This window comes from Pongo pygmaeus, chromosome 13 (assembly GCF_028885625.2).
Source record: "Pongo pygmaeus isolate AG05252 chromosome 13, NHGRI_mPonPyg2-v2.0_pri, whole genome shotgun sequence".
Taxonomy (NCBI): domain Eukaryota; kingdom Metazoa; phylum Chordata; class Mammalia; order Primates; family Hominidae; genus Pongo; species Pongo pygmaeus.
The window spans coordinates 83,524,661-83,551,326 of NC_072386.2; the positions used below are offsets into that span (position 1 = coordinate 83,524,661).

The following is a 26,666-nucleotide window of genomic DNA, read 5'->3' on the forward strand; positions in this document are numbered from 1 at the left end:
ATCTCAGTGAGTGTCAACACACAGAGGTGTGTATAAGAGGGAAAAAACCTTCCTATAAGGAAAAGTTTCAGCTTGATGGCTTTACCACAGATACTTAAGTGAGAAATAATTCTGATCTAACCCAACTCGTCCAGAGAACAAAGAAGCTTGTTTTATCAGACTAGCGTAACTTTGACACAAAAATCTGACTGAGAACATTATAAAATAGGAAGATAACAGGTCAATCTCTTCCTCTCCCATCAACACTTGCAAAAATACTAAACAAAATAGTAGCAAATTAAATCTAGTGGTACATGAAAAGAGTATGTATGACAAGTTACTAAGTTGCAGTGATTTCAGAATGCAAGGTTGGTTTAACTTAATTTGAATAAATAATTTATTCACTATATCCCAATAGATGGGAAATTCTATTTTTACAAAAAACAAACAAAACAAAACCAGCAAATATTCTTAATGGTGAAATGTGGAATGCTTTCTCTTTGAGATGGGGAACAAGATAAGGATGTCTATTCTCACCACTTCTATTAAGTATCCTGTGTCCTAGATATTGCAGGGGAGCGGGGGGTGGGCAGGAAAGGAAGGGAAGGGGGAGAGGTAAAAAGGGAGAAAGAAAAAGGGAAAGCAATGGGATTGAATAAGCTCAAGCCCTGCCTCATGCTGGTAAATCTGGATTTCTGGGGGTAGGACCCAACCTGCAGCCCAATTTAAGAGCCAATGCCCTGACCACTTTTTGTAAATATGTATAAGGAAGTGTCATGGTGGTGTCACAAACACTTTATTTTTCATTTGAAGAAAATGCTATTGATTTCTAAACAAGGTCTTCCAAAGAAAACGTTTGCTTATTTGAGTTGATACCAACTTGAGGTTGGTGTTTTTCTATTATCTACTCCAATATCAACCACTCTGTAAATGGAAATAAATACATAATGCATGTCACATAGTAGACACGCAGAGCTGAATGATTGTTCTGATCAATATAATTCTATATAATGTTACATAAAAGGTAATATTCCTTTTAGCATTACTATTTTTTGTTAAGAATTTGGACGAAGCAAGATAACTTCTTTGACTCAGAAGCTCTACCTATAAAATTACTGGGCTAAACAGCAGTTATTTCCAAGGAATACATTTGCTAAAACTCTTTCTATTTTGAAGTAGAAATAATTGTGGCCTTTTGGTAACACTATAATTTTATCATTTTGCCTCAATATCTAATGGTATTAAAACAATTACTGTTTTAAAAAGTGATAAGGATTGGAAAGGAAGAAATAAAACTACCACTGTTTGCTGATAACATGATTATATACATAGAGATTTAAATTTACAGATAATTTTGAATTAATAAGTTAGCAAAGTAGCTACAGACTGCAGTTATCTTTCTGTATACCAACAACAATCAGAAAATAAGGAATATTGAAAAATTCAATTTATATTAACACAAAAATGCCAAACACCAGTGTATGAATCTAACGAAAAGTATGTAACATCCGTATACCAAAAACTATACAACATTGAGAGAAATTTTAAAAAGAAATGAGTAGGAAGATATGTACCATATTCATGAACTGGAAGATTCAGTATTATAAACACTTCTTCCCAAATAGATCTGTAGATTCAGATTCTAACAATTTCTAAATGAGCATCAACACACTGATTATATACTCTTTACAGAAATGCGAAAACCAGTAAAAACCAAGACAGCTTCTAGGGGAAGGATACCATTCTCCTGGATGTTGTGACTCATATAAACCTGGAGTCACAGAGACAATCTGGTCCTAGAACAAGGGTAGAGAAATTGAGCAATGGAGTCAAGACAGCTCAGAAGCAGGCCCACATCTTTGGACACGTGGTTGACAAGAAAGGTCCGATTGTCAAACAGTGGAGACAGGATGGTTTTCTCAACAGAAGGAGTTGGGATAGTAGGCTGTCCACACAGGGATATGATCCTCATACTACACACAAAACTCAGTAACAAGTGGCTCGTGAATCTCAATGTAAAAGGGAAAACAGTAAAGTTCCTAGAAGTAATAAGAGGCAGTATCATTATGGCCCCCACGTAGAACACATATGTTAAAGTTCAACAAGATATGCAAATGGAAAGACTGGCTAAATATTGGTTAAATTTGACTATATTAAAATCAAAAACTATTGTTTATCAAAAGACACCACTAATCGAGCACATAGGCAAGTCACAGAGCGAGAGATTCTGTAGTACAGATAGGCCCCAGACAGTTCTCTACCCAGCATCATGAAGAACCACAAATTAAAAAGAAAAGAATGACAGCTCTGTAGAAAAGCAGGCAAGAGACTTGAACAGGTGTGTCCTAAAAGAAGCTACCCAGATGGCCAGTGAACACAGGAGAAGGTACTCAATTGAATTAAGTATTATCAGGGAAATGCAAATCAAAAGCACACTGAGCTATCACCTCACACCTGTTAAAATCACTGCTCTCAAAAACAAAGGACGGCAAGTATTGGCCAGGATGTGGAGAGAGGGGACTTTTGTGCAGTGTGGTGTGAGTGTAAATTACTACAACCATTATGGAAAACAATGTGGACCTTCCTCAAAAAATTAAAATAGAACTACCATATGATCCAGCAATCCCACTGCTGGGTATATATTCAAGATAATTGAAAACAAGGTTTGGAAGAAACACCTGCTGTCCTGTGTTCATTGCAGCATTATTCACAATAGCCAAGATATGGAAACAACCTAAGTGTCTTCACAGATGAATGGATAAAGAAAACGTGATATGTTTGCACAGTGGAGTACTATTAACCACAAAAACAAGGAAACTACCATTTGCGACGACATGGATTAACCTACAGGACATTATGCTATATGAAATAAGCCAGGCACAGAAAGACTACATGATTCATTCCTCATGTGCGGTATCTAAAACAGTCAAAGTCAAAAACAGTCAAAGCAGAGAGCAGAATGGAAGTTGCCAGTGGCTGGAGGGAGAGGGAAACTGAGTTACGATTGAGGGCATAAAGTTTCAGTTATATAAGCTGAGTAAGCTCTAGAGCTTTGCCACACAACATAGTGCCTATAGTTAACAACAGAGTATCATGCTTTTACAAATGTGTTAAGACAGCAGATCTCTTCTTAAATGTTTTTTCCATAATTAAAAACAATAAAGAACCACAATGAGACACCATCACACAGCCCTAGGGGTGCTCAGAGGCTGCCGATGGTGGGGGCATTGGCTCCCGCTTGGGGAAGCAGCTTGGCACCCTTACATAAAGCTAAAGGGGATCAGTGACCAGCAGCTCTCCACTGGTGTGTGCCTGGCGGGACACGGTCCTGCACACACTGTGCCTCAGTGTTAGTCGTGGTCCCACCCAGCCATAGCCCAGCGAGTACCAACACAGAATGGATGCGTGCATCGTGGTGCAGTTGTGCAAACAACAAGGACACATCTCACAAACACGGTGAGAGAGGCCAGGCACCACAGAATAGAGTACCATTCCCTTGATAGAACGTGCAGCACGACCATGGTGTTTAGATAGACAAATGGTAAGGCCGGAAAGAAGAGCAGTGGAGGAAATGCTTGTCAAATTAGTTTACCTTTGTTGGTCCCCGGGCAGGGGATGGGGACCAAGGGATTCTGGGGGCACGAGGGAGGGCATCAGGGTCCTATTAATCTCCCCATTCTCACCTTTTATTTTTTGAACAGTTTTCTTTTTTTGTGTTCATTTTCTTTGTGTTTTTTAAAAAGACAAAGTGGGCTGGACGTAGGGGGCTCACTCACGTGTCATCCTAACACTTTGGGAGGCTGAGACCAGCGGATTGCTTGAGCCCAGGAGTTCAAGACCAGCCTGGGCAACATGGTGAAACCCAGTCTCATATGAGAAATACAAGAATTATCCAGCTGTGGTCCAAGCTACAAGGGAGGCTGAGGTGGGAGGATTGCTTGAGCCCGGGAAGCAGAGGTTGCAGTGAGGCGAGATTGCGCCACTGCACTCCAGCCTGGGGTGACAGAGCCAGACCGTCTCAAAAAAAAAAAAAAAAAAAAAAAAAAAAAAAAAAAGGTTGGGTTGCATTTTCAAGTAAGGAAAACTGGGCTCCAAGGTCAAGTAAGTTTGAGAAACACTGTCTTGCCACCTCTCAGATGCCTGCAGTCCCTGTGAGCCTGGTGGAGGCTCCATGAACTCCTGCACAGGGCGCTGTGAGACTTGGTTATACTGCTGGGGTTCTGGATTCCTCCCACAAGATCACTGACCAGCCCTGGCTGCGCTTCTGACCATACCAAAGACTGGGGGTCTGAAGGCTCCAGGCTCCTGCTCACTCCTGGTCATGGAAGTGTGTACAGTTCACTACTTAAACTCTTTAATTTTTAAATTTCATTGAATAACTTTTGTCCAGTGCAAGATAGACAAGAGCCGTATCTTTCTGGAGCTGTCTGTGCAGGTGAGGGTGTGGACAGACAGATGACAGACAGGCAACAGCCACAGCTGATGGTCACATGCTACAGAAGACACAGAAGGAAGGGTGGTGCTGGTTCAGCCACAAGCGACACTATGGGAACAGGGACCTGGAGTTGCGAAGCTGGTGGCTCAGAGACCTGTGGGAGGGGTTACAGGAAGCAGCAGCCAAGGCTGGGCTGAGCTGCAGGCAGGTAGGAGCCTGGCGTGTCAGGAAACAGAGAAGACCAGCACGCTGGGGCCATGGCCAGGCCGTGTAAGGCATCTTTTTAGCCAAGGAAGAAACGGGTAGATAGGACTGGAGTACCCTGGTACAAAGGCATTTTCCCCATTTCTTCTAGATCCAGCGCCCTATAAAGACCAGCTGTCCTCGAAGGAACAACCCGGCTTTCTAGCCGGTCAGCAGCTCCTGAGCCAGGCGGGCCCCAGCAACCCTCCTGGGGGGCCCCCAGCCCCTTTGGCCCCCTCCTCCCCTCCTGTGACTGCTCTGCCCCAAGATGGAGCAGCTCCAGCCACCAGCACCATGCCAGAGCCAGCGTCAGGAACTGCCATCCAGGCAGGGGGTCCAGGGACACCTCAGGGGCTGACCAGTGAGCTCGAGACATCTCAGCCACTAGCGGAGACTCACGAGGCCCCGCTTGCTGTGCAGCCCCTCGTGGTGGGCCTAGCACCTTGCACTCCAGCTCCAGAGGCTGCCTCAACCAGGGACGCCAGTGCCCCAAGGGAGCCCCTGCCAGCTCCTGCGCCTGAGCCCAGCCCCCACAGCGGGGCCCCACAGCCCGCCTTGGGTCAGCCTGCTCCTCTGCTTCCTGCTGCAGTGGGGGCCGTCAGCCTGGCCACCTCCCAGCTCCCAAGCCCACCCCTGGGGCCCACCGTCCCCCCACAGCCACCCTCGGCCCTGGAGTCGGATGGGGAAGGGCCACCCCCCAGGGTGGGCTTTGTGGACAGCACCATCAAGAGCCTGGACGAGAAGCTGCGGACTCTCCTCTACCAGGAGCACGTGCCTACCTCCTCAGCCTCAGCTGGGACCCCTGTGGAGGTGGGCGACAGAGACTTCACCCTAGAGCCCCTGAGAGGGGACCAGCCCCGCTCAGAGGTCTGCGGGGGGGACCTGGCCCTGCCCCCAGCTCCTAAGGAGGCGGTCTCAGGGCGTGCCCAGCTGCCCCAGCCCTTGGTGAGTAGCTGCCTTGTCCCAGAGACACCGCCCTGGGTCAGGGGCCGGAGCCTGGGCACAGGCCCGGGGGTGGGCAGGCATCTTGGCTATGCAGAGCCGCCCTCAGTCAGGGCCCGTCCCTCTCTTGGTGACCCACCCACGTGTGTCTGACTCACCCATGCATGTTTTGCAACAAGTGGCCCCTGTTTGGGGTCATGCTTGTGCAGCGTCAGGTGACTCAGCCCCACCCATGCACACAGAGGGGCTGGGGCAGCCCAGGGGCAGCTTGAGACGAGGGGAGTGGATTTGCAGATACAGCTGTTGAGATGCTGACACGCGAGTCTCACGGCTCTTCTCTTTTTGTGTTTCTTTCTCCAGGTGGAGAAGTCAGAACTGGCCCCCACTCGAGGGGCCGTGATGGAGCAGGGCACGTCTTCGTCAATGACAGGTAACAGCTTCCTGCGGAACCCTGCGTTCACAAGGTGTTGCCTGGCTTCCTTGCCCCAGAACCTTCTGCATCCGCACCCTCGTCTTTCATCTGTTAAGGCATAAAAGCATTTCTTAAAGATCCTTTTATCTGTAAGGGATCCTTTAGCATCTAGGGTAGGGCCCAGACACAGCAGGAGCCTGTCATGATTTAATTCAAGCTTGTCCAACCTCTGGCCCATGAGCTGCATGTGGCCCAGGACGGCTTTGAATGGGCCCAACACAAACTGGTAAGCTTCTTATGACCTTTTTTTTTTTTTTTTTTTTTTTCAATTTTTTAAAGCTCATCAGTTATTTTTAGTGTATCTCATGTGTGACCCAAGACAATTCTTCGTCTTCCAGTGTGGTTAGGGAAGCCAAAAGACTGGATGCCCCTGTCTTAATTAAAACCTACTGAGTTCTAGAAGGAACCACATGCTAACACTCTAGAGAGATGAAGTCCTCTGGGGAAATGGATAAAGCCCCACTTGGTGGGTGCTGGGATGTTGCAGGGACACGTCACAGCTCCTGGACTCTCCAGTGGCTGAGGGTCTGCACACGTTCCGGTGGACCCACCCCAGCCCTTGCTTTTCTTCAGCAAGGTTACAAGATGCCCACAAAAACCCAGGCTTACTTCAGCTATAGCAGAGCAGTGCGGTGGGGGGCGCTGTGACTACTGGGAGCGCCAGGTGCCAGGGCAATCCCTGAAGACCTGCTGTGGGGCTTTCCCTTGTGGCTCCTGGCTGCCACTGCGTCTCTGTGGAAACGGCTTTGCTTTGCTTCTCATTTCATTATCTGCATGCCTCAGTGTCCCTTCTAAGGGAGCCAGACTGATCTTGTGAGGTCTGAGGTTCCTTCTCAGCCCAGGATTTCTTGGGGGATGGGCACACTGTGAATCAGGATTCCCCTGAGCCTCCTAACGGAAACCTCAGCGCACATCAGCCACAGGCGGGACCCCGTAGTCCCAGGCCACATTTATTTCTAGATGCCAGACTTTAAGAGGGGTCGGGGCAGCTGGCTCTGGGGTCAGAAGCTGTGCACGCAGGGAACTGGTGATGTTTAGCCTGAGGAAGATGAGGGACGGGGCAGAAGCAAGAGCGTCTTCGCAAAAGGGTGGAAATGAGAGGTTGTGTTGGAGTGCCAGCCCTGACCACGCTGGGCTGCCTGTGGCGCTCCATGGACTCTTGACCTCGTGCTGTGAGATGTGTCCGTCCCATGGGCCCCTTTGGCAGATGAGCAAACTGAGCTTCAGTAACTTGAAAATGATATAACTTGTACTCCAAGTCCATACTCTTTCCAGAGTGTAGAACTCATGGGGGAAGCTCCAAGGAGACAGATTCTAGTTTGGCAAAAGTGACCTTTCCTGGAGGTTGGAACCGTTTAGAAGTAGAGAGAGTGCGATGGACAGTGAGCCTCCTAGCCCTGGAGGTGGGCACGGGGATGTGAGGAGGGGAGTCAGGTGTTGCCCACGGCTTGGGGACGCGCGACAGGGACTGGATTGGGGCTCCTTAGGAATCTGATTTGGGTGTTGTTCCCTTGTGAGTTTCCACATGGGGTGCGCAAAGGAGACACGTGTACATGTGCGGGCGGCCCCAACCTCCCCAGAGGCTCCATCCGCCGCTGCCACCTTCCCCATGGCACATAGGTCTGGCTCATGCCCTGGCCTGCCCACGAGTTTCTTTTGTCACATGAGGGTCTCAGCTCGGGCGAGGCCCCCATGTGAACTTGCTTGGCTTTTCTGGTTGCCTCTTTACGGCAACCCTGGGAAAAGCTGGTCAGAAAGAGCTCCCTAGATGGAGAGCACCGGAATAGCTGCAGGTGCAGTGGGTGACAATTTTTGAGACACTGTGGGAGCAGGTCTGGAACCTGGCCCCATTGATCTGCGCTATGGGACCCTCTCACATCAGATGGTGGGATGAGACAGGGTGCTGGCCTTCAGGTGCACAGAGAAGGCCCGGCTGCACGAGGGTGCCCGGGGCTGATGCCTCTTCTCTTGCCCGGGTTTATTGGGCATCTGTCATAGAATGCCGTGGGGCCAAGACATCATGGAGTATTTTTAGTTTCCAAAACTGCTGTGAGCACACACAGCTGGCTCCTCCCAGTACCCACTCCCATTGTCCTGCCTGTCTGGAGGCACTCCCATGGGATCACTTTGGGCTGCTTCGGGTCAGCTGTGAGCCAACTCCGCCTCTTCCTCCTCCTTCAGCCCCAGTAACGTTTCCGATGTTTCCGTAGCAGAGTCGTCTCCCAGGAGTATGCTGGGCTATGACAGAGATGGAGGGCAGGTGGCCTCAGACTCCCATGTGGTCCCCAGCATCCCCCAGGTAAGGGCGACTTGACGACCCCCTGGCTGGTTGGCAGGGTTTGCTCTGTGCTGATGTTCACATGAAACCTTTTCATCTCCGCTTGTTTCCCAAGGATGTACCTGCTTTTGTGAGACCTGCATGCGTGGAGCCCACAGACAGGGATGGTGGAGTCGCTGGAGAAAGCTCAGCAGAGCCCCCACCGAGTGGCATGGGCATTTCCACAGTGGGGGGCCAGGCCAACCACCCCCAGACACTCGGCGCTCGAGCTTCGGAGTCTTCTTGGAAACGTCCAGAGCAGCAGGATGTCAGCTCACCAGCCAAGACTGTGGGACGTTTCTCGGTGGTCAGCACTCAGGACGAGTGGACCCTGGCATCCCCCCACAGCCTGAGATACTCCGCCCCACCCGACGTCTACCTGGACGAGGCCCCCTCCAGCCCCGATGTGAAGCTGGCAGTGCGGCGGGCGCAGACGGCCTCCTCCATTGAGGTTGGCGCGGGCGAGCCTGTGTCCAGCGACTCCGGGGACGAGGGCCCTCAAGCGAGACCCCCGGTGCAGAAGCAGGCGTCCCTGCCCGGGAGTGGCAGTGTGGCTGGCGACTTTGTGAAGAAGGCCACTGCCTTCCTGCAGAGGCCTTCTCGGGCCTGCTCGCTGGGCCCCGAGACACCCAGCAGGGCGGGCATGAAGGTCCCCACAATCAGCGTGACCTCCTTCCATTCCCAGTCGTCCTACATCAGCAGCGACAATGACTCGGAGCTCGAGGATGCTGACATAAAGAAGGAGCTGCAGAGTCTGCGGGAGAAGTAGGTTCTGCGGGCAGGAAGTGCCGCCCCTGCCCCCGGGCCATGGCACCACTTCCCAGTTGTGAGGGAACCCTGGTGCCGGGGCTGAAGTCCTGGCCAAGCAGCGCCCACTTGGAGCTGCCAAGCAGGGACAGGGGAGTGATGAAGGCTTTTTGTTTTTGTTTTTGAGACAGTCTCGCTCTGTCACCCAGGCTGGAGTGCAGTGGTGCAATCTTTGCTCGCTGCAACCTCCACCTCCTGGGTTCAAGCAATTCTCCTCCCTCAGCCTCCCGAGTAGCTGGGACTACAGGTGCCTGCCACCATGCCCGGTTGATTTTTCTATTTTTAGTAGAGACGGGGTTTCACCATGTTGGCCAGGCTGGTCTCAAACTCCTGACCTGAAGTGATCCACCCGCCTTGGCCTCCCAAAGTTCTGGGATTTTGGGTGTGAGCCACCAGGCCCAGCCTCCCTGTGGTTTTGAGTAGACAATCTCCCACTCAGAGTCCTCTGGGCTGGGCTGGCCCCCACCCTGCTGTCTGCCTGGCTTCTGGCTTCTCTGGGTGCCATGCCTCCTCCTGCTGCCTTTGGGGGTATGTCTTAGGGGATCACTGAGGCATGTGTCTTCCTCACCCTGTCTGCCTCTCATCTGTCTCCTTCCCTCTTTCTTCCTTTCTCCTCTCTCTCTCTCTCTCCCCTTTCATGCCTTCTCTCCCTGTCTCGCTTCCCACCACTCTCTGTTTCTGCCACGCTCTCTCTTCCTAGCTGTCCCTCCTTTCTTTGTCTCTGTCTCTGTCTCTGTCTCTGTCTCTCTCTCTTTCCCCCCTCCCTCTTTCTCTTCCTCTCTCTTTCTCCATGTCTCTTTCCCTCATCCAGCAAATATTTATTCTGTCCTGCTGCGGCTGGGGGGTTACTGAGATGTCCTTTGGGATGGGAGGGCTGACACCAAATTCACCAGTGCCTGAAGGCACGTTTGTAAGTTGCGTCCTGTTGGAAATCACAGGCTTATGTGGGAAGAGCCGTGCACATCTCCTTTCTCTCCTGCGAGCCCTCTCTGCACAGTGTATGCACAGAGGCTAAGAGAGTGTCTGCCCAGGCTGGCGGGGTGGTCAGTGCCGTACATTGAGGATATAGTGAGTGTCTATGTTTTTGTGGAAAACTGAGGAGGGAACTGGAGCTGCTGGGAGAGGCAGGAAGGCAGGGATGGGTGGAATCACTGCTGGTCTTAGAGGCATCCAGGAAGGTGGCCCCAATTGGCCACATGGCCCAACAGATCCTTGGTGGAGGCCAGAGAGTGGATGGAGCCCAAGGTGGGTATGACCTAGAACCTTTTGGAATAGAGGGCAGCAGATCCTGGGCACATTTGCTCAGCAGGAATGTCATCCTGGGGAGCCAGTGATCAGGGTCAGCAGGCACAAAGGGGAGCTGAAATGTTGCCAAGCCACACCCCAGCTGTGGCTGCTACGAAGAGAGGCTTGTAGGGGGCAGGAAGGTGTGGATGTGAGAACACTGGGGAGAGGAGCTGCTTATAGGCTCTGAGAGCCTGTATCCTGGGTGACAGGGGCCAGGAGCCAGAGCCAGAGGGTAGAGATAATGGGGTGGGGACTAGAAATGGCAGAAGTGGTTGGGAGCCAGGGGCAGGTGGGGTCTAGGGAATGGGCAGGGAGAGGACCAGAAGCACCTCAAAGGAGAGAGTTCTGGGAGCCTAAGAACAGGAAGTGGATGCTGGGAGGGCCGTGGAGTCCAGAGGGAAGTGGAGACCATTTAGGAGAGGGCGGGGAAGATTTTCAGCCTCGACTGGGAATTGAGGTGACTCGACATCTGATAGGCAGTAGCCAGCAGCTCCCCAACCTTGCTTTCATTTGAACCCTTTGAATACCGAGGTGCCTGTGCCTCATTGCAGCATTTCTGCCATGAGCGTTGGGGTTTCCTAGGGCTCCAGGAGCCCTGTGCTGCGCCCAGCCTGTGCTTTCAGATGTCCCAGGCTGCGAGGCTCTGTGGTGAGCAGCCCAGGGGCAGCTTGGAGTGGTCCAGGGCACCCCCTGTGTGGGAGCCACATTGCAGTCTGGGACCGCGGGAGCTGGACCACGTGGGTGCGACCTCAGAGCAGAGTTCCAACCTGGATAAGCTCTAGCCTGGATAAGACGCTCCCCTGCCCACGCAGCCACTCCCCAACCCTGGGGCAGTCAGCACTCTCTTGAAATAGTACTCCCTTCCAGAAGATCATCTGATGCTGTGTCTCTCTGGTGTTTGTAGGGAGAAAGCCATTCAGAGTTTTATTTTTATTTATTTATTTTGTTTAGTAGTTAGAGGATGTCATTTAAAAAAAAAAAAGCCTATGTGGCAAGTGTTGAAATTCAGGAGTAAAATCAGAACTTGCTTCCTCATTTCCGACCTTGAAAACTACCTAACTACCTGTTTTCTTTGCCATCAAAGGAAGAGGAGGGGCACTTGGGATGAAGGCAAGGGGTTACAGGCCTCCAGTCAGGGCCCCTGGGGTGGCCTTGGGCCTTGCAGAAGCTCAGAGCACTGTGATGCAGCAGGGAGGCCCAGCTCCTCCCCTCCCCTCCCCATCCTTTCCTCTCCATCCTCCCGTCACCATCCTCCCCTCACCTTCCTCCCCCACCTTCCTCCCCTCTCCATCCTCCCTTCATCTTCCTCGTCTCTCCATCTTCCCCTCACTTTCCTCCCCTCTCCATCCTCAACTCACTTTCCTCCTCTCTCCATCCTCCCCTCACCTTCCTCCCCTCTCCATCCTCAACTCACTTTCCTCCTCTCTCCAACCTCGCCTCACTTTCCTCCCCTCTCCACCCTTAACTCACTTTCCTCCTCTCTCCATCCTCCCTTCACCTTCCTCCCCTCTCCATTCTCCCCTCACCTTCCTCCCCCTCCTTCCTACCCTCACCTTCCTCCCCTTTCCATCCTCCCCCCACCTTCCTCCCCTCTCCATCATCCCCTCCATCCTCCCCTCACCTTCCTCCCCTCTCCATCTTCCCCTCTCCTTCCCCCCCTCACCACCCTCCCCTCACCACCCTCCCCTTTCCATCCTCCCCTCACCTTCCTCCCCTCTCCATCATCCCCTCCATCCTCCCCTCACCTTCCTCCCCTCTCCATCTTCCCCTCTCCTTCCTCCCCTCACCATCCTCTCCTCACCTTCCTCCCCTCTTCATTCTTCCGTCACCTTCCTCCTCTCCGTATCCTCCCCTCGCATTTCTCCCCTCACCACCCTCCCTTCACTTTCCTCCCCTCACCTTCCTCCCCTCACCTTCCTGCCCTCTCCATCTTCCCCTCTCCTTCCTCCCCTCACCATCCTCCCCTCACCTTCCTCCCCTCTTCATTCTTCCGTCACCTTCCTCCTCTCCGTATCCTCCCCTCGCATTTCTCCCCTCACCACCCTCCCCTCACTTTCCTCCCCCTCCATCCTCCCCTCACCTTCCTCCCCTCTCCATCCTCAACTCACTTTCCTCCTCTCTCCAACCTCCCCTCACTTTCCTCCCCTCTCCACCCTCAACTCACTTTCCTCCTCTCTCCATCCTCCCCTCACCTTCCTCCCCCTCCGTCCTCCCCTCCGTCCTCCCCTCACCTTCCTCCCCTCACCTTCTTCCCCTCTCCATCTTCCCCTCTCCTTCCCCCCCCACCACCCTCCCCTCACCTTCCTCCCCTTTCCATCCTCCCCTCACCTTCCTCCCCTCTCCATCTTCCCCTCTCCTTCCTCCCCTCGCCATCCTCCCCTCACCTTCCTCCCCTCTTCATTCTTCCGTCACCTTCCTCCTCTCCGTATCCTCCCCTCGCATTTCTCCCCTCACCACCCTCCCCTCACTTTCCTCCCCTCACCTTCCTCCCCTCACCTTCCTGCCCTTTCCATCTTCCCCTCTCCTTCCTCACCTCACCACCCTCCCCTAACCATCCTCCCCTCACCATCCTCCCCTCACCTTCCTCCCCCTCCATCCTCCCCTCACCTTCCTCCCCTCTTCATTCCCTCACCTTCCTCCCCTCCATCCTCCCCTCACCACCCTCCCCTCACCAGCCTCCCCTCACCTTCCTCCCCCTCCATCCTCCCCTCACCTTCCTCCCCCTGCATCCTCCCCTCACCTTCCTCCCCTCTCCATCCTCCCCTCACCTTCCTCCCCTCTCTATCCTCTGCTCATCTTCCTCCCCCTCCATCCTCCCCTCTCCATCCTACTCTCAACTTCCTCCCCTCATCTTCCTTCCCCTCCATCCTCCCTTATCCATCTTCCCCTCACCTTCCTCCCCCTCCATCCTCCCCTCTCCATCCTCCCCTCACCTTCCTCCCCCTCCATCCTCCCCTCACCTTCCTCCTCCTTCATCCTCCCTTCTCTCTTCTCCCCCTTCTCTCTCCTCCCCCTCCTTCCCCTCCATCCTCCCCTCCCCCTCCTTCCCCTCCATCCTCCCCTCACCTTCCTCCCCTTGGCCTCCTCCCCTCACCTTTCTCCCCTCTCCATACTCCCCTCTCCATCTCCCCTTACCTTCTTCCCCCTTCATCCTCCTTTCTCCATCATTCCCTCTCCATCCTCCCCTCACGTTCCTTCCCTTCCATCCTCTCCTCACCTTTCTCCCCTCGCCATCCTCCCCTCATCTTCCTCCACTCTCCATTCTCCTCTCACCTTCCTCCCTCTCCATCCCCCCCTCACTTTCCTCCTCCTCCTCCATCCTCCCTTCTCCATCCTCCCCTCACCTTCCTCCCCCTCTATCCTTCCCTCACCTTCCTCCCCTCTGCATCCTCCCCTCCACATCCTCCCTTTGGCCTACTCCCCTCCCCATTCTACCTCCCTCAACCTTCTTCCCCTCTGTTTCCTCCCCTCTGCATCCCCTCGGCCTCCTCCCCTTGGCTTCCTCCCCTCTGCATCCTCCCCTCCCCATCCACCCCTCGGCATCCTCCTTTCACCTTCCTCCCCTCCGCATCTTCCCCTCCACATCCTCTTCTCAGCATCCTCCCCTCGGCATCCTCCCCTCTGCATCATCCGCTCCCCATCCTCCCCTTCCCATCCGCCCCTCCATATTCTCCCCTCTGCATCCACCCCTCCGCATCCTCCCCTCTGCATCCTCCCCTCGGCATCCTCCTCTTGTCTCGGCAGTTCTAGACTCTGCCCTTGCCCATGGCCAATGACCCATCTGCATTTCACCTGCAGGGTGATGTGGGACCTGTCACAGTAGGCTCACATATGGTGTGGCGTGGCCCCTGGAAGTCAGTGAGCGTCTCGCTGACTTCTTCATGCCGTGTTGCATTGGTCTGAGCTGACTTTCACTCTCTGTTTCCCCTGTGGAGGAAATAACACACATTTGCCTGATAAATGGAGGCAGTCTCCAGTGCCTGGCACCTGCTAATTTCCCCTCACCTGTGTTCATGTTTGGGACTTTCATTGCAAGTATCAATGTAAGCGTTCTGAGTCTGGGTATTTGGAAGTTTGAGGCTTCTTAGCCTGGCCCGTGCTGTTGGGCACATCGATGCCAGAGGCCCACCACCTTGGCACCTCCCTGTTTAGATATGAACAAACAGTGTCTTTTTACAGCCCCTGTGTGCCGCTTTGAGTGGCCCAGGCCAAGGCACAGGCAGGGTGCCCACCCTTCACCCCATGTTCTCCCACGCCGCCTCCCTCCTGGAGGGGCTGGCGGTGTTGGAAACACCAAGGAAGCCCATCGGCGCTCCCTCCTGTCCCCTCCTGCAGGCACCTGAAGGAGATCTCGGAGCTGCAGAGCCAGCAGAAGCAGGAGATCGAAGCTCTGTACCGCCGCCTGGGCAAGCCACTGCCCCCCAACGTGGGCTTCTTCCACACGGCACCCCCCACTGGCCGCCGGAGAAAAACCAGCAAGAGCAAGCTGAAGGCGGGCAAGCTGCTGAACCCCCTGGTGCGGCAGCTCAAGGTCGTGGCCTCCAGCACAGGTCGGCCTCTGGGTGCAGGGCTGGGATGGGAGTGGGCCTGGGGACCCCTGAGTGAGCCTGGGAGGTAGGCTCCGTGCAGGTGTGACACCCTCGGACCTGGAAGACCACTCGGGATTGTCTCCTTACTGAATCTCCTTTCCCTGGAGCAGGGGAGTCATTGCAGCATGAAGGCAGCCCTGGTCCTCTGTCCTCATGCAGAGAGGCGAGGCCTGTTAGTGGGCAGGGGCTGCTCAGTGCTGGGCCTGAGACCCTAGGCTGCGGGCTGTGCCAGGGAAGCTCAGGCTGCCCTCCCTCACCTGCTCCTCTGCAGGGCACTGCGTGGACGGATGGTGGCTGCTTCCTTTGACCCATTTCTTGGGTGTGTGCCAGCCGAGCAGCTGTCATTAGGGGCTGGGGGAGGACAGGAGGACGGTGATGATCTCCCAGTCTTGTTAAAGGTGACACCTAGTCATTGAGTGGCACTAGCCTGGCCCCAGGCAGCCACCAGCCCACGTCCCTGCATGTCAGGGCTTCCTGAGGCCTCCTGAGCAGCACTGTAGCCTGCTTGCTGGTCGAGAGCCCTGGCACTCTGGGCTGGAGCCCCTGTGAGCCCAAGTCCCCAAGCATGCCAGGCAAGCCACCGTAAGCTCACTATAAGCCCACAACCTTCAGGGCACACAGCCATGAATTATACCCATTACACGAATTCAGAGACAGTTCCCAGAGCTAAGGGAAGACTGAGATGAGAAGTACACAGGCCACTGTGTGCCTGGGTGTGTCTTCTGTCACTATATTTGCTCAACACAAGTCCAGCATGGCAGTAGGGTCTGGTAGAGATTGGGCACTTTCTTTGCTCTTCCCCATCACTCCTCTGTGGGAGATGTGGCCATGTGCCTGTGGTCTGCAGGAGACATGAGCTTCCCCAAGGTCACCCAGCAATGAGCAGGCAGAACAGACTCAATCCACACGGCCCTGACCCGGCGGCGCCTCATCGTGCCTGTCGCCTCTTCTCCCCCCGCCCAGGTCACTTGGCTGACTCCAGCAGAGGCCCTCCCGCTAAGGACCCTGCCCAAGCCAGTGTGGGGCTCACTGCAGACAGCACGGGCCTGAGCGGGAAGGCAGTGCAGACCCAGCAGCCCTGCTCCGTCCGGGCCTCCCTGTCTTCGGACATCTGCTCCGGCTTAGCCAGTGATGGAGGCGGAGCGCGTGGCCAAGGTGATTTCCAGCTTGCCTGTCTCCGAGCATGTGCTAGCCACGTAGGGCCTCAGTGGTGTCCCCAGGAGCACGCCCATATTGTGTAGAGGGGTTGCAAGCTGTGGCAAAGGCTGTTGAGAGGCTTCTTTTAAAAAAGATTAAAAAAAAAAAAGACATAGTCTTTGGATGAAAGGAATGGAATTGTCCCAACCACCACCAAGTCTTGCTTGTAAGCAGCTCAGGGGGAGGTGATGCTTTGCTAGAGTGGACCTTGGGGAAGTGGCTAGGACTGGGGAGGGCAGGGGACCTGGCATCCGGCTGTGTGCTCCGGCGCCAGTTCCCAGGCACTGGCTGCCCCACCCCCACCCCCACAGCGGAGCCAGATGGTGCTAAACACCGGGTCCTTCCAAAGTCCAGAGGGACGGCTGGGGGGACGAGGGCACAGCTTTCGAGCTGGGAGTTTGGCCTTGAGGAGGAAATTCTCTCGTCAACGCTGCGTGGACAGCAGCAGCTGCTCAATAAGGTGCTCTCCTGTCCTCACCATCTCTGTCCAGAGAAATCATGGTGACCATGAAGCCGCCCCGCCCCGCCCCCCCCACCCTGCCCGCCCCTCTCCGGGCTGCTTCTCTTCTGCTCTCCCGCTGCCTCCTTCCCATTACATGGTCAGTGGCTTTGGTGCTCCGGGCTGGGCTAGATGGAGCCGTGGATGTTAAGTGACGAGGCTGGTGTGGCTGTTGGTGTGGAGGAGGAATCGCAGCAACCTGTACTTGATGAGTGTCTCTTTGTTTTCTTCCCTTTATATTCATTTGCAGGCTGGACGGTTTACCACCCAACGTCTGAGAGAGTGACCTATAAGTCTAGTAGCAAACCTCGTGCTCGATTCCTCAGTGGACCCGTATCTGTGTCCATCTGTCTGTATTTGTTCTTTTGTATTTTATCACCTCCTGGCCCTTGGTTTTCTCCCCGCACCCCCTCCCTGTCTTCATTACCTTTCATACATTTCATAGGATGCCTCCCCCACCCCATCGAAGTCACCTATTTAATATCAAAGTGGAACCCCATGAGCCGGTCCCCTGGAGCGGCGGCCGCCTGCGCCTACCCCCCAGCCCCACACAGCGCGTGTGCATGCTCATGGCTGGTGCCTGGGCACGGAAAGCATGTGCAGCGGCTGGCCTGCCTTCCGCCCCGGGCACCTCTGCCCAGAAGGACTGGAGCCCTTTGCATTCTTTTCGTCACCTCATTTATTTAATTTTTTTTATGTTGGACGTAGTTTTTTTTCTGTTGCAATTGTGGCAAATATACATGTCCGCTGTCCCCAGTTCCAGCGACAACAAAAAGACAACCCCAACCTCCTCCAGATGCACAGTGTGTGTCACGCGTGTCTGGACTGTGAAGACATGCACATAGCGAGCCTATACGGTTCTAAAGGTCACTGGAGGGCGTGGTTTCTGTACCAGGGCCAAATCCCAGCACCCAGTACCCTGCACACCCATCGCCCTGCGCCCTGCATGTGGAAATGCTGAGAGAACGTGCTCCAGTTCGGGCCTCCCCAGCCCCTTCCCACTGGAAGGGCAGGTCTGGTCCCCTCTGTCATTGCTCCTCACCCACTGCTGTCTCCAACCCCAAATAGGAGAGTGACGGCCACCTGGGCAGCAATACTTTGGAGCATGCATCCTGCCTGGCCAGCTCCTCCTCCTCCAGCCAGTGGGAGCACTTTAGTTGCTGTATTTTCCTGTGACCTCCTGTGACCGCAGGGATGAAGTCAATGACGCAGTTCCTCCAGTTGCTACTAAGCCAAAACCCAGTCCCAGCCTTGCTCAGATCCCCTGGAACACAGTTAGTGCCCAGGAACTCCATCTCCAGGGAAGGCTCTGCCTGCTTGGGGCCATCCCAAAGCACGCAGTTTGTTTTTAACCCTCAGGACGATCGGCCAGTGAACCAAAAGCTGTGAGATTTTTAGGCTTTTGTCTTTTTAACAGGAAAATTAAGCTTTTTAACAATTGGATTGGATATGCTGGTTTGGGGCACGTGACTTTTTGCTTGTACAATAAAGATACATTGTGCTTGTTGGGAGCCAGAGGCCATGCCCGTGGGAGGCGTCCACTGCCATCCACCCACCCCATCAGAGGTCCACGTGGGTCATCATTCTCCGGGCAGGCAAGTCGAGGACAAAAGGGCCATGTAGAAATGCCAGGGCCTTCCCAGGGCTTCCCGTTCGCCTGTTTAACAGGCTGCCCTGTTTCAGCCACCATGTCATCTGGGCTGTTGGTCTGGGGATCTGGGTGGCCTGGTGTTTGGTGAGTTGCTGAGTTGAATCTGGGGAGGGGTGGGCACCTTCCCCCCACCACCCCTGCGTCTCTGGGTCCTCTTATGGCAGCCAGCTGTGGTTCCTTCTCCGCAGCCGGTTCCCGGCCCTGCTGGCCTTGTGCCACACTTGCTGCTCCTCTTCCGGCTCCTGCATGTGTGGCTCGATCTGGGGCTGTCACTGGGGGCGAGGGCACCTGGGAGACTCAGTGCAGGGCGTTGGTGTCAGGTATGGCGCCTACCCAGGCCCCATTTCCACTCCCGTGCTGTGTTTTGTGGTATTGCTTGTTTTCACGGCTTAGCCCCCATCAGGCAAGTCTTGGTCTTAGTCTTTTTGGGCCATAATATCTCCCCCAGTCCCCCCACACTCTGAAGTTGCTGGCCAGGGAGAGCCCAGGTGGGCCTCTGCCCTGGGCACCTCTCAAGCCCTGTCTGGATCAGCTCCAGGCCTCTGAAGTCTCTGCCACTCTACTGGGATGTGGCTGGGACTGGCCCCTCCTATCTCTGTGCCCCAGGGCTGTGGAGGCTGGACTTCTTGTTGAGCCATCCACCAGCACATCTGCTGCTCATGAGTAAACCCCCAGTGCAGCCCAAAAGAGAAGGGAGAGCTGTGGGGTCTGTGAGGAGACCAAGCACCTCCAGGGGAAAGACTGCAGGGGTGGGGGCAGCCCTGTGAGCGCTGAGAGGCTGAGGACTTGGGCGGAAGCCGTGGGATTGCGCCGGGCTTGGAGGCCGGGAGGGAGGGATGCAGGCAGGGGTAGTGTGAGCAGATGGGCTTGGAAGATGCTGAGGTCAGTGCATGGAAGACGCCGAGGGGTCGGGGGTCGTGCTGCAAGTAGAGGAGGAGCAGGGTGGATGCCAAGGTGTGGCTAGGGAGGGGCAGCCGGCGCAGCCAGCCCAGCCTTTGCTCCCTAGAGCCTAGGGAGAGCTTTCAGCTCACTGCCCTGGTGTGGGGCACCCCCACTTCCTGGAAGAGAAACAGTTCCAGGAAAATAAAATGTGTTAAATTTTGAAGTATAGAAGGATCCTGGCCTCTGTGAAGGTCAGAGAAGATGAAACAGCCCCAGGCAGGGTGGGTTGAGGCCAGGCCAGAGGATGGGCTGTGGGTGCCCAGGTGGCTGTATCCAGCGATAGAGCAGGGCAGTGCAGCAGGCACCTCCAGAGGCCAGAGCTGACTCAAGGTGCAAGACAGGGAATAAAGCAGTGGAGGCTGGGAGCAGCAGGTGGACAGACCCCTAGGGAGTGCAAGGCCCTGCTTGGAACCCCTGTGAGCTGGGCCTCTTGGCATAGACCTCTCACCCAGCTTGCAGATGCCCCCTTGTGGTCAGCAGATGCTGTGGGGAGCTCACATGACCCAGTGCCCCAGAGCAGTCTCTCTTTATTTTATTTATTTTTTTTTTGAGACAGACTCTCGCTCTGTTACCCAGACTGGAGTGCAGTGGCAAGATCTCAGCTCACTGCAACCTCCGCTTCCCTGACTCAAGCAATCCTCCCACCTCAGCTTCCCAAGTAGCTGGGACCACAGGTCTGCACCACCACACCCAGCTACTTTTTTGTATTTTTAGTAGAGACAGGGTCTCACCATGTTGCCTAGGCTGGTCTAGACCTCCTGGGCTCAAGCGATCCACCCACGTTGGCCTCCCAAAGTGCTGGGATTATAGGTGGGAGCCACTGCACCTGGCCTAGTACATTCTAAGGGATGTTGGCCTTGGGGCCAGGGGGAGGGTCAGATGCAGATGCTGAGATGGCACCTCTGGTCATGGTTCTGTTGGTTCTGCTTGTCAGAAGCTGGGGTCCTTCTGGATCTTCCCACCTGACCGGGCAGGTGCTGGCACCCTGTGGACCTTTCTTTCTGCATGCTGGTCTCTCTTTGGGTTTTCTCCACGTTGGCTGTTGGCTGCAGCATGTTTGGCTCAGGGACCCTCTGGTGTCACTGCACGATGCCTTCTAGGCCTTCTCCCACCGTGGAATGCTTTCATCGCTCCCGGTGAGGAGAGAGTGCGTGCTCAGCGAGGCCCTTTGCAGCAGGTGTTCAGGAGGCCTCGGGGTGGAGGGCATCCAGAGAGGAGGGCCCTCACCCTGCACTGCGCCCACCAGGCCCTGACCTCTGCAGCCAGGGTGGTCAGTGCTGCGTACCACTGTGGGCTGTCTGTGGAGCAGGCCTGTGTGCAATGGGGCCTAGTGCAATGTGGGGTCATTTAGCTCAAGGCAACATGAAAACAGCCCCAGGTCTACCTGGGCAGAGCCAAGGCAGATCCTGCTTCCCAATGCATGCTTTGTGGACAGTTTTTGGCTCAAGAACATGGTTGTTTAATACATAGACACCTTAAAAGGGGTTTTGTCCCTGGATGCCCATTTTTCTCCTGTGCCAGAAAAGGGAGCCAGTGCTGACCACAGTGGGGGCTGACCCACCTGAGGGTGCGCGGGAAGTCATGGGGGACTGAGGTGAAGCCGCCAGGGCACCCGTGATGGGAGGTGGGCTGCCCCAGCTGTCCCGTGGGCTCCTGGGCAGTATTGACCCCTATGAGGTGAAAAGCGAATGTGACAGATTGCTCAGGGGCTGACCACTTTTTAGTCCCCCTGTCCCAGGCACACACCCTCAGTTTGAATCCTTCTTGATTGAGATGTCTTCTTGGCCACAGGCCGAGGGTGTGGATGGGGCAGGTGCTCGGGCTACCCAGAGGGCAGGGCCGTTGACCCCAAGAGCAGGCTGTTTTTGTGCCAGAGCTGGAGTGGGGAGGGAGCCTCCACTTGCGCCTGGGGGGCTTCAGCTGATGTCGGCTGCACAAAAGCAGGAGATGCCAAGTCCGAGAGCCGGCCCTCCTGTCGTCCCGTGTGCCGCCACTTTTACATTCTGGGAAGAAAGCAGCGGATCCCCCAACAGCTGGGATGAGGCCACCAAGCCCCCGCCCCAGCACCACTGAGCAGTCCAAGGCCTTGGTGCCACCTCTTCCTGGGTCTGGCTAGGGATGGAAGCCCCACAGGGAGACCGAGGTGGGCCTGGCGTCAATCGGCAGCCTCCTGAAAGTTTCCTTTGTTCTCCCGTTGCTGCCTTATGGACAGGAGGTGGGGGTGCTTGTCCTGGCACAGAGCGAGCAGCAGGGGACCAGGTGGGGGCTGTCTTTGGGTGCCATCTGCATGGTGGGCAAGTGAGGGGCAGGGCCCAATCGAGGCCAAGGCTCTGGAGAGGTGGACTAAGGAGCCACCTAAGGACGGGCAGGGCTGTCCAGAGTGTGGGGAGGTCTCTGCCCCAGCCCCATTGTCTGCAGTGAGTGGTGTCCAACAGCGTGGCCTTGAAAGGCTGGCACCCATCAGTTTGTCTGGAGGTCTAGGAGCCGTCTGCACACTGGTCACTGGGGCCCAAGTTTAGGAAGGGCCCGTGGAGGCCTCCGTGGGCCAGGGTTGCTCCCTGGCTCTGAGCAGGTGCCGTGTCCTCCAGACACTCCAGACACCAGGTTCCCAGGGCAGTGAGTGAGTCCCAGCTCTGATCGCAGGTCCAGGCTCCCTCTGGTGGTTCCCAGCCAGCAGCCGGCCTGTTTGGTGTTCTTCCCAGCATGGCAACAGCCAGGAATTAGCACTGAATGTAGAGTTCCAGCCACACCAAGAGCTGCCAGATAGGCACAGAGCAGCTTTTTGAAGCACCTGGCTTAGGACTGTCTACATGGGACCATGGGCTACAGCCCTCCACAAAGCCTGCCAGGGAAATTGGTGCTCACCCAGTGCCCCTACATATTGGATCCCAGTCTAGGCTGCATCACAGACTTCAGGGGCCCCTCCTGCACTACAGAAAACCAGCCATACCTCCCCTGTAAACTTGAGTGAGCCATCGAGGGGATATCAGCTCTGTGTTCCTGGCAGGGTTTCATTTCAGAACAGAGCAGCCAGGGAACAGCCCTTTGGAGCTGCTCCCCCAGAGCCCACTGGTCTGGATCCCTCCCGCTGGGCTCCCCCCTTTTTATTTGAACAGTAAGGTCTGCAACAGAACATCACTTCACCTTTCCCCACACTAGCTCAGGAACAGACAGAATGGACTAAAAATAGTTGAGCTAGGTGTCCAAGTCCAGGACGCACAACTCAGGCCGAGCTTGGGCCAAGGAGCTGGACGACAAGTTGCCCGCTGTCCCCTGAGGCAGGAGGCATGAGCCCTTCTGGAGAAGGAAGGCAGACGTTGCCAGGTTTTCTGAGTCCCTGGAAGATCAGAGTCGCTCCTTTTTAGGTCTCCTGGGAACAGCACTGAGGAGCGTGTTCCTGCTGCTGAGGGAGTGTGCTCCTGGCAAGGGGCCATGGGCTGGAGTGTAGACAGAGCCTCCGTGCTAGTGCGGCTTTGCTGAGTGACCTTGGGGAAGTCTGAGCCTGTGCTTGCCTGTCCCAGCTCTGCCTACCTATAGGATAAGCAGGGATGGCCGCGCCTTCCGGCCCAGCCTGCCCTGGGGACCTTGTCCCCACCAGGCTGGGCACTGACTGGCTAGGACATTGCATTCAGTGTATACCAGGTGGCCTCTGGGTAGTTGGGACCAGTCGGTTTAGTGGCGGTCCCAGTTAGAAGGAGGCCAGAAATGTTCCAGGCTGAGGCCTTGCCCTACCCCTTGTGGATACTGACTTGTTAATGAGGCGGCAGTGTCCCCAGACATTGAGGTCAGCCCCTAGATAGAAACCCTCGAGTCCCCTACTCAACACTTGCCGCTGACCTCATCTGAGGCAGCCATCTGAGATCCAGACTTGGCCTCCAACCTGCAAAACAATGTATCTTTTTGCACTTGGAAAACCTCCAATGGGCTTCGGCGGCCAAGCCCAGCCGTGCCCAGCTCCATTCCAGAGCTCCCGTGGCCGACTCAGCAGGGTGTCCTGCCTCCATCAGTGGGGCTCCCAGAAGCCTGATGTTTGAAAGCCAAGCAGTGTGCTTTGCTTTTTTCTTTTTTTTCCTTTTTTCTTTCTCTTTTACTTTTCTTAGAATATGCTTCTAGAGACAAACACTTCTCCCTGAAGCTTAGGGGCTTGGCCCTGGCACCTCTGCCCCCTCGGCGAAGCTCGTGGGAGCCTGCACCCTCTCTCCAGGGGCTGCCCCGTTTCCCCCGGCCGGGTCGGCCCTCTCTCTGAACTGCTGCCTGTGTCTGCCCCTCCCTGCACACTGACGACTTTTGCTTAGTGTGGTAGCGTGTCCCAGTGTGTGCTGTTCTGCCTAACCCTGTGGTCTTGTGTCGTTTCTTTTTCCCTTGCAGGGTCTGCCCTGAAGCGTCTCTGCCTAGGCAAAGAACACAGCAGTAGTAATTATCCGGGTTTTTTCCCCCTTTGTCCTCTCTCATCGCATGGGCTTTCTCGTGGCTAGCGCACATCAGGGTTCCCGTGGCCGGGCGGGCGTGGGCCTGCCCTGTGCCTGCCCCGCGCCTGCTCCATGCCTCTCGGCCGGGCACCGCTTCGCTTCTGCCTGGCGGGATCGCTGCCCTCGGCTCCCCCGTGTGTCTCCGTGGCGCCTAGAGTTTGTGCGGTCTCGCCAGTTCACATCTAACGGGCTTATCCTTCCCCGGAACACCCGCAAATTGCCAATCATTAATTGGCTCCTTTTCCAAAACCGTAGGAATGAGTATTTCCTTGAAGTCCTAAAGATGAGTGCCTCCCCACGAGGAGAGATGCCAGGACTGAGTGGGTATTAGTCTCCTTGGGCCACTCACCTCTCTCTCTCTCTCATCTCTCTCTCTTGAAAAAATATTTTTTTTTCTTTTCTGGCTGAACTTTTCATGTAGGAATAGCTCCATGTGTGTCAAATCTCATCACTAATTTTTAATTGTCTGTGTCTGTGCTTTTTCATTGCTAGCCACTAAAGTCCACTACATTTTGGGACAGCTTGTTTGAAGAGATGGTCATTAGATTGTTTTTCTATGCAGAAAATTTTTGAATTGGCTTACTCAAAATTGCCAACCAGAAATTACATGTGTTGCATGGAAAGGGTATGATTTAAAAATTTTAAAGTCTCATTTTGGTCCCTTAAAAAACGCTTTGAATGAAGCAGCCGAGTGCTCTGGTGTGCTAATGGTCAGCAGAGCGGCTCCCAGCTCCCTCCTGCAGCAGGGCGTTGGCCGCAGCCCATGGCAGGAGCTGGTGGGGCCGCGTCAGGCAGCCCCAGGCATGGGTACCCTTTATGAATACCTTCCTTGAATGCGCTGGTCAGGACAATTTCTACATCTGGAATTCCAAACAACCAGACCATTAAAATTCATGGGAATGCAAGTCAGGCAGCCCTGGCAGGCATTTTCCCGTGGGCCAGGGGGTTGCCTGCAGGCCAGCCAGCTGCGTGTGCTGAGCGCTCTGCACATGGTACTCCACCGCCCCGCGTCCTCATGTTACGGCTGAGGATGCACAGGCCAGAGAGAGCCCGAGGAACCTGACTTTAGGCACCATGACTCCGAAGCCCAGTGTGTCTGGCTGTGCCAGGAGTTTCCTGAGCTCTCTCACACGTGAGTCTGGGGACGGGCAGCGGTGGGCACAGAGTGGATGCTGAGCAGAGGCTGCCAGCTGCTGCAGGGTCCTGTCCCCTGGCCTGGCTTCTGAGGTGGGTGATGGCCACCTGGCACAGCCCATGGAAATGCCCCACCATGTCTGACCCTGGGCAGCCAGGCCCCTTAATCCGACCGCCTCTTGAAGCAAGGTGCTGCCTGGCCCAAGTGAGACCATTGTCTCAGCTGTCACGTAAGAATGAATGCGGCCAGCCCACTGGGGGCCTGGGCGCGTGTGTGGCGTCACCAATCCTGGCCTGTGTGTGACTCCCCAGGGTCCTCCACCAGCAGCCTGGCCCCAGGCCCTGAGCCAGGCCCCCAGCCCGCCCTGCACGTCCAGGCGCAGGTGAACAACAGCAACAACAAGAAGGGCACCTTCACGGACGACCTGCACAAGCTGGTGGACGAGTGGACGAGCAAGACGGTGGGGGCCGCGCAGCTGAAGCCCACACTCAACCAGCTGAAGCAGACCCAGAAGCTGCAAGACATGGAGGCCCAGGCAGGCTGGGCTGCTCCTGGCGAGGCGCGGGCTGTGAGTGCGGGGCGGGCGGGGCGGGTGCTCCTGGGGTGGGGTAGCCTTGCCTCCAGCATTTGCTAGCACCCTGTGTGGCAGAGGGGTGTCCAGTTAAGCTCTTCATTTTCATGATCCAAGTTCATTCTCCCCACAGCCCCAAGAACTAGGCTTCTCCACTTTACAGATTGGGAGGTGAGCGACGCACCCACAGCTCCGCAGCTGGCAGGTGGAAAGGACAGGCCAGGCCAGGCCGGGGCTGTGACTCCACAGCTCAGATACAGCAGCAGCCCCAGCCTGGGCAGCCCAAGCCCCGCACTCAGAGCAGGTAGCCCTGGTCTTGGCAGACAGGCCCACCTCTGCCTGAGTTCTGTTTGTGCCCAGGTTGGAGACCAGGGCAGGTGTGCATGTCACCCAACTGACACCAGCGTCGGGCTGTAGCTCACATGCACCTGAGCCAAAGTGGGGCAGAAGTGAGGACCTGCTGTCCTAGGTTTTCACACCTAACTTGTTTGATGTCAGCGGGAGTTGGAGAAGCATCTGCTGTTTTTCAGCTTTCTGGAGGGGTTTGTGGAAGACTGGTGTTATTTCTATCTGAAATATTTAGTAAAGGTCATTCGTGAATCCATCTGGACTGGAGTTTTGTTTTTGTGTTTTTTAGCGTGGGATACTTTCCTCTATGATCTTTTACCTTAAAATTTTTCAAACACACAGAAGAGTGAACATCCATAGGACCCACTACGTACACTCTAATTAACATTTTTGCTGTATTTGTCACACACCTGTTCATTCCTTGAGGGTACAGTTGTTACTCTGGATTCAATTTCTTCTACACTTTCAACACCATTTGGATTTTCTGTTTTGTTTTGTTAAATTCTGCCTTTCTGGCAATTGGTATCTCTCCTCTAAATTTATCTAAAATTTTAAATTAATTGCCATAAAAGTATCCATAATAGCTATTATTTTTTCCATTTGCAGGATTTACAGTGATGTCCTGATTTCATTCCTGATGTTGGTGATTTCTGCCTCCTCTCTCTCTGCCTCTCCTTTGCTCTTTCTCTCTCTTTATGCAATCTCTTTAGGGATGTACATTTTATTAGCCTATTCAAAGAACACATTTTGTGTTTGATAGTCTTTATTGTATGTTTCATTAAT

General features: G+C 54.7%; 1 protein-coding gene across 36 annotated transcripts in view; it reads left to right on the forward strand.

Annotated features, from left to right (window-relative positions):
* The window catches only part of WNK2 (WNK lysine deficient protein kinase 2), a 141,848-nt gene that overhangs the window by 104,307 nt on the left and 10,875 nt on the right, over positions 1-26,666 (forward strand). For 4 of the 36 annotated variants that reach the window (XM_054500444.2, XM_054500437.2, XM_054500442.2 and 1 more), the window contains exons 20-28: positions 4,770-5,602; positions 5,960-6,029; positions 8,282-8,370; positions 8,465-9,153; positions 14,818-15,032; positions 16,035-16,226; positions 17,018-17,116; positions 23,729-23,773; positions 25,276-25,532. In XM_054500444.2, coding sequence (XP_054356419.1) covers positions 4,770-5,602; positions 5,960-6,029; positions 8,282-8,370; positions 8,465-9,153; positions 14,818-15,032; positions 16,035-16,226; positions 17,018-17,116; positions 23,729-23,773; positions 25,276-25,532 — 2,489 coding nt within the window. Of the gene's footprint in view, positions 1-4,769; positions 5,603-5,959; positions 6,030-8,281; positions 8,371-8,464; positions 9,154-14,817; positions 15,033-16,034; positions 16,227-17,017; positions 17,117-23,728; positions 23,774-25,275; positions 25,533-25,668; positions 26,140-26,666 lie in introns of those variants that run through there. The other 32 variants (XM_054500448.2, XM_054500441.2, XM_054500446.2 and 29 more) reach the window with 19 other exon arrangements.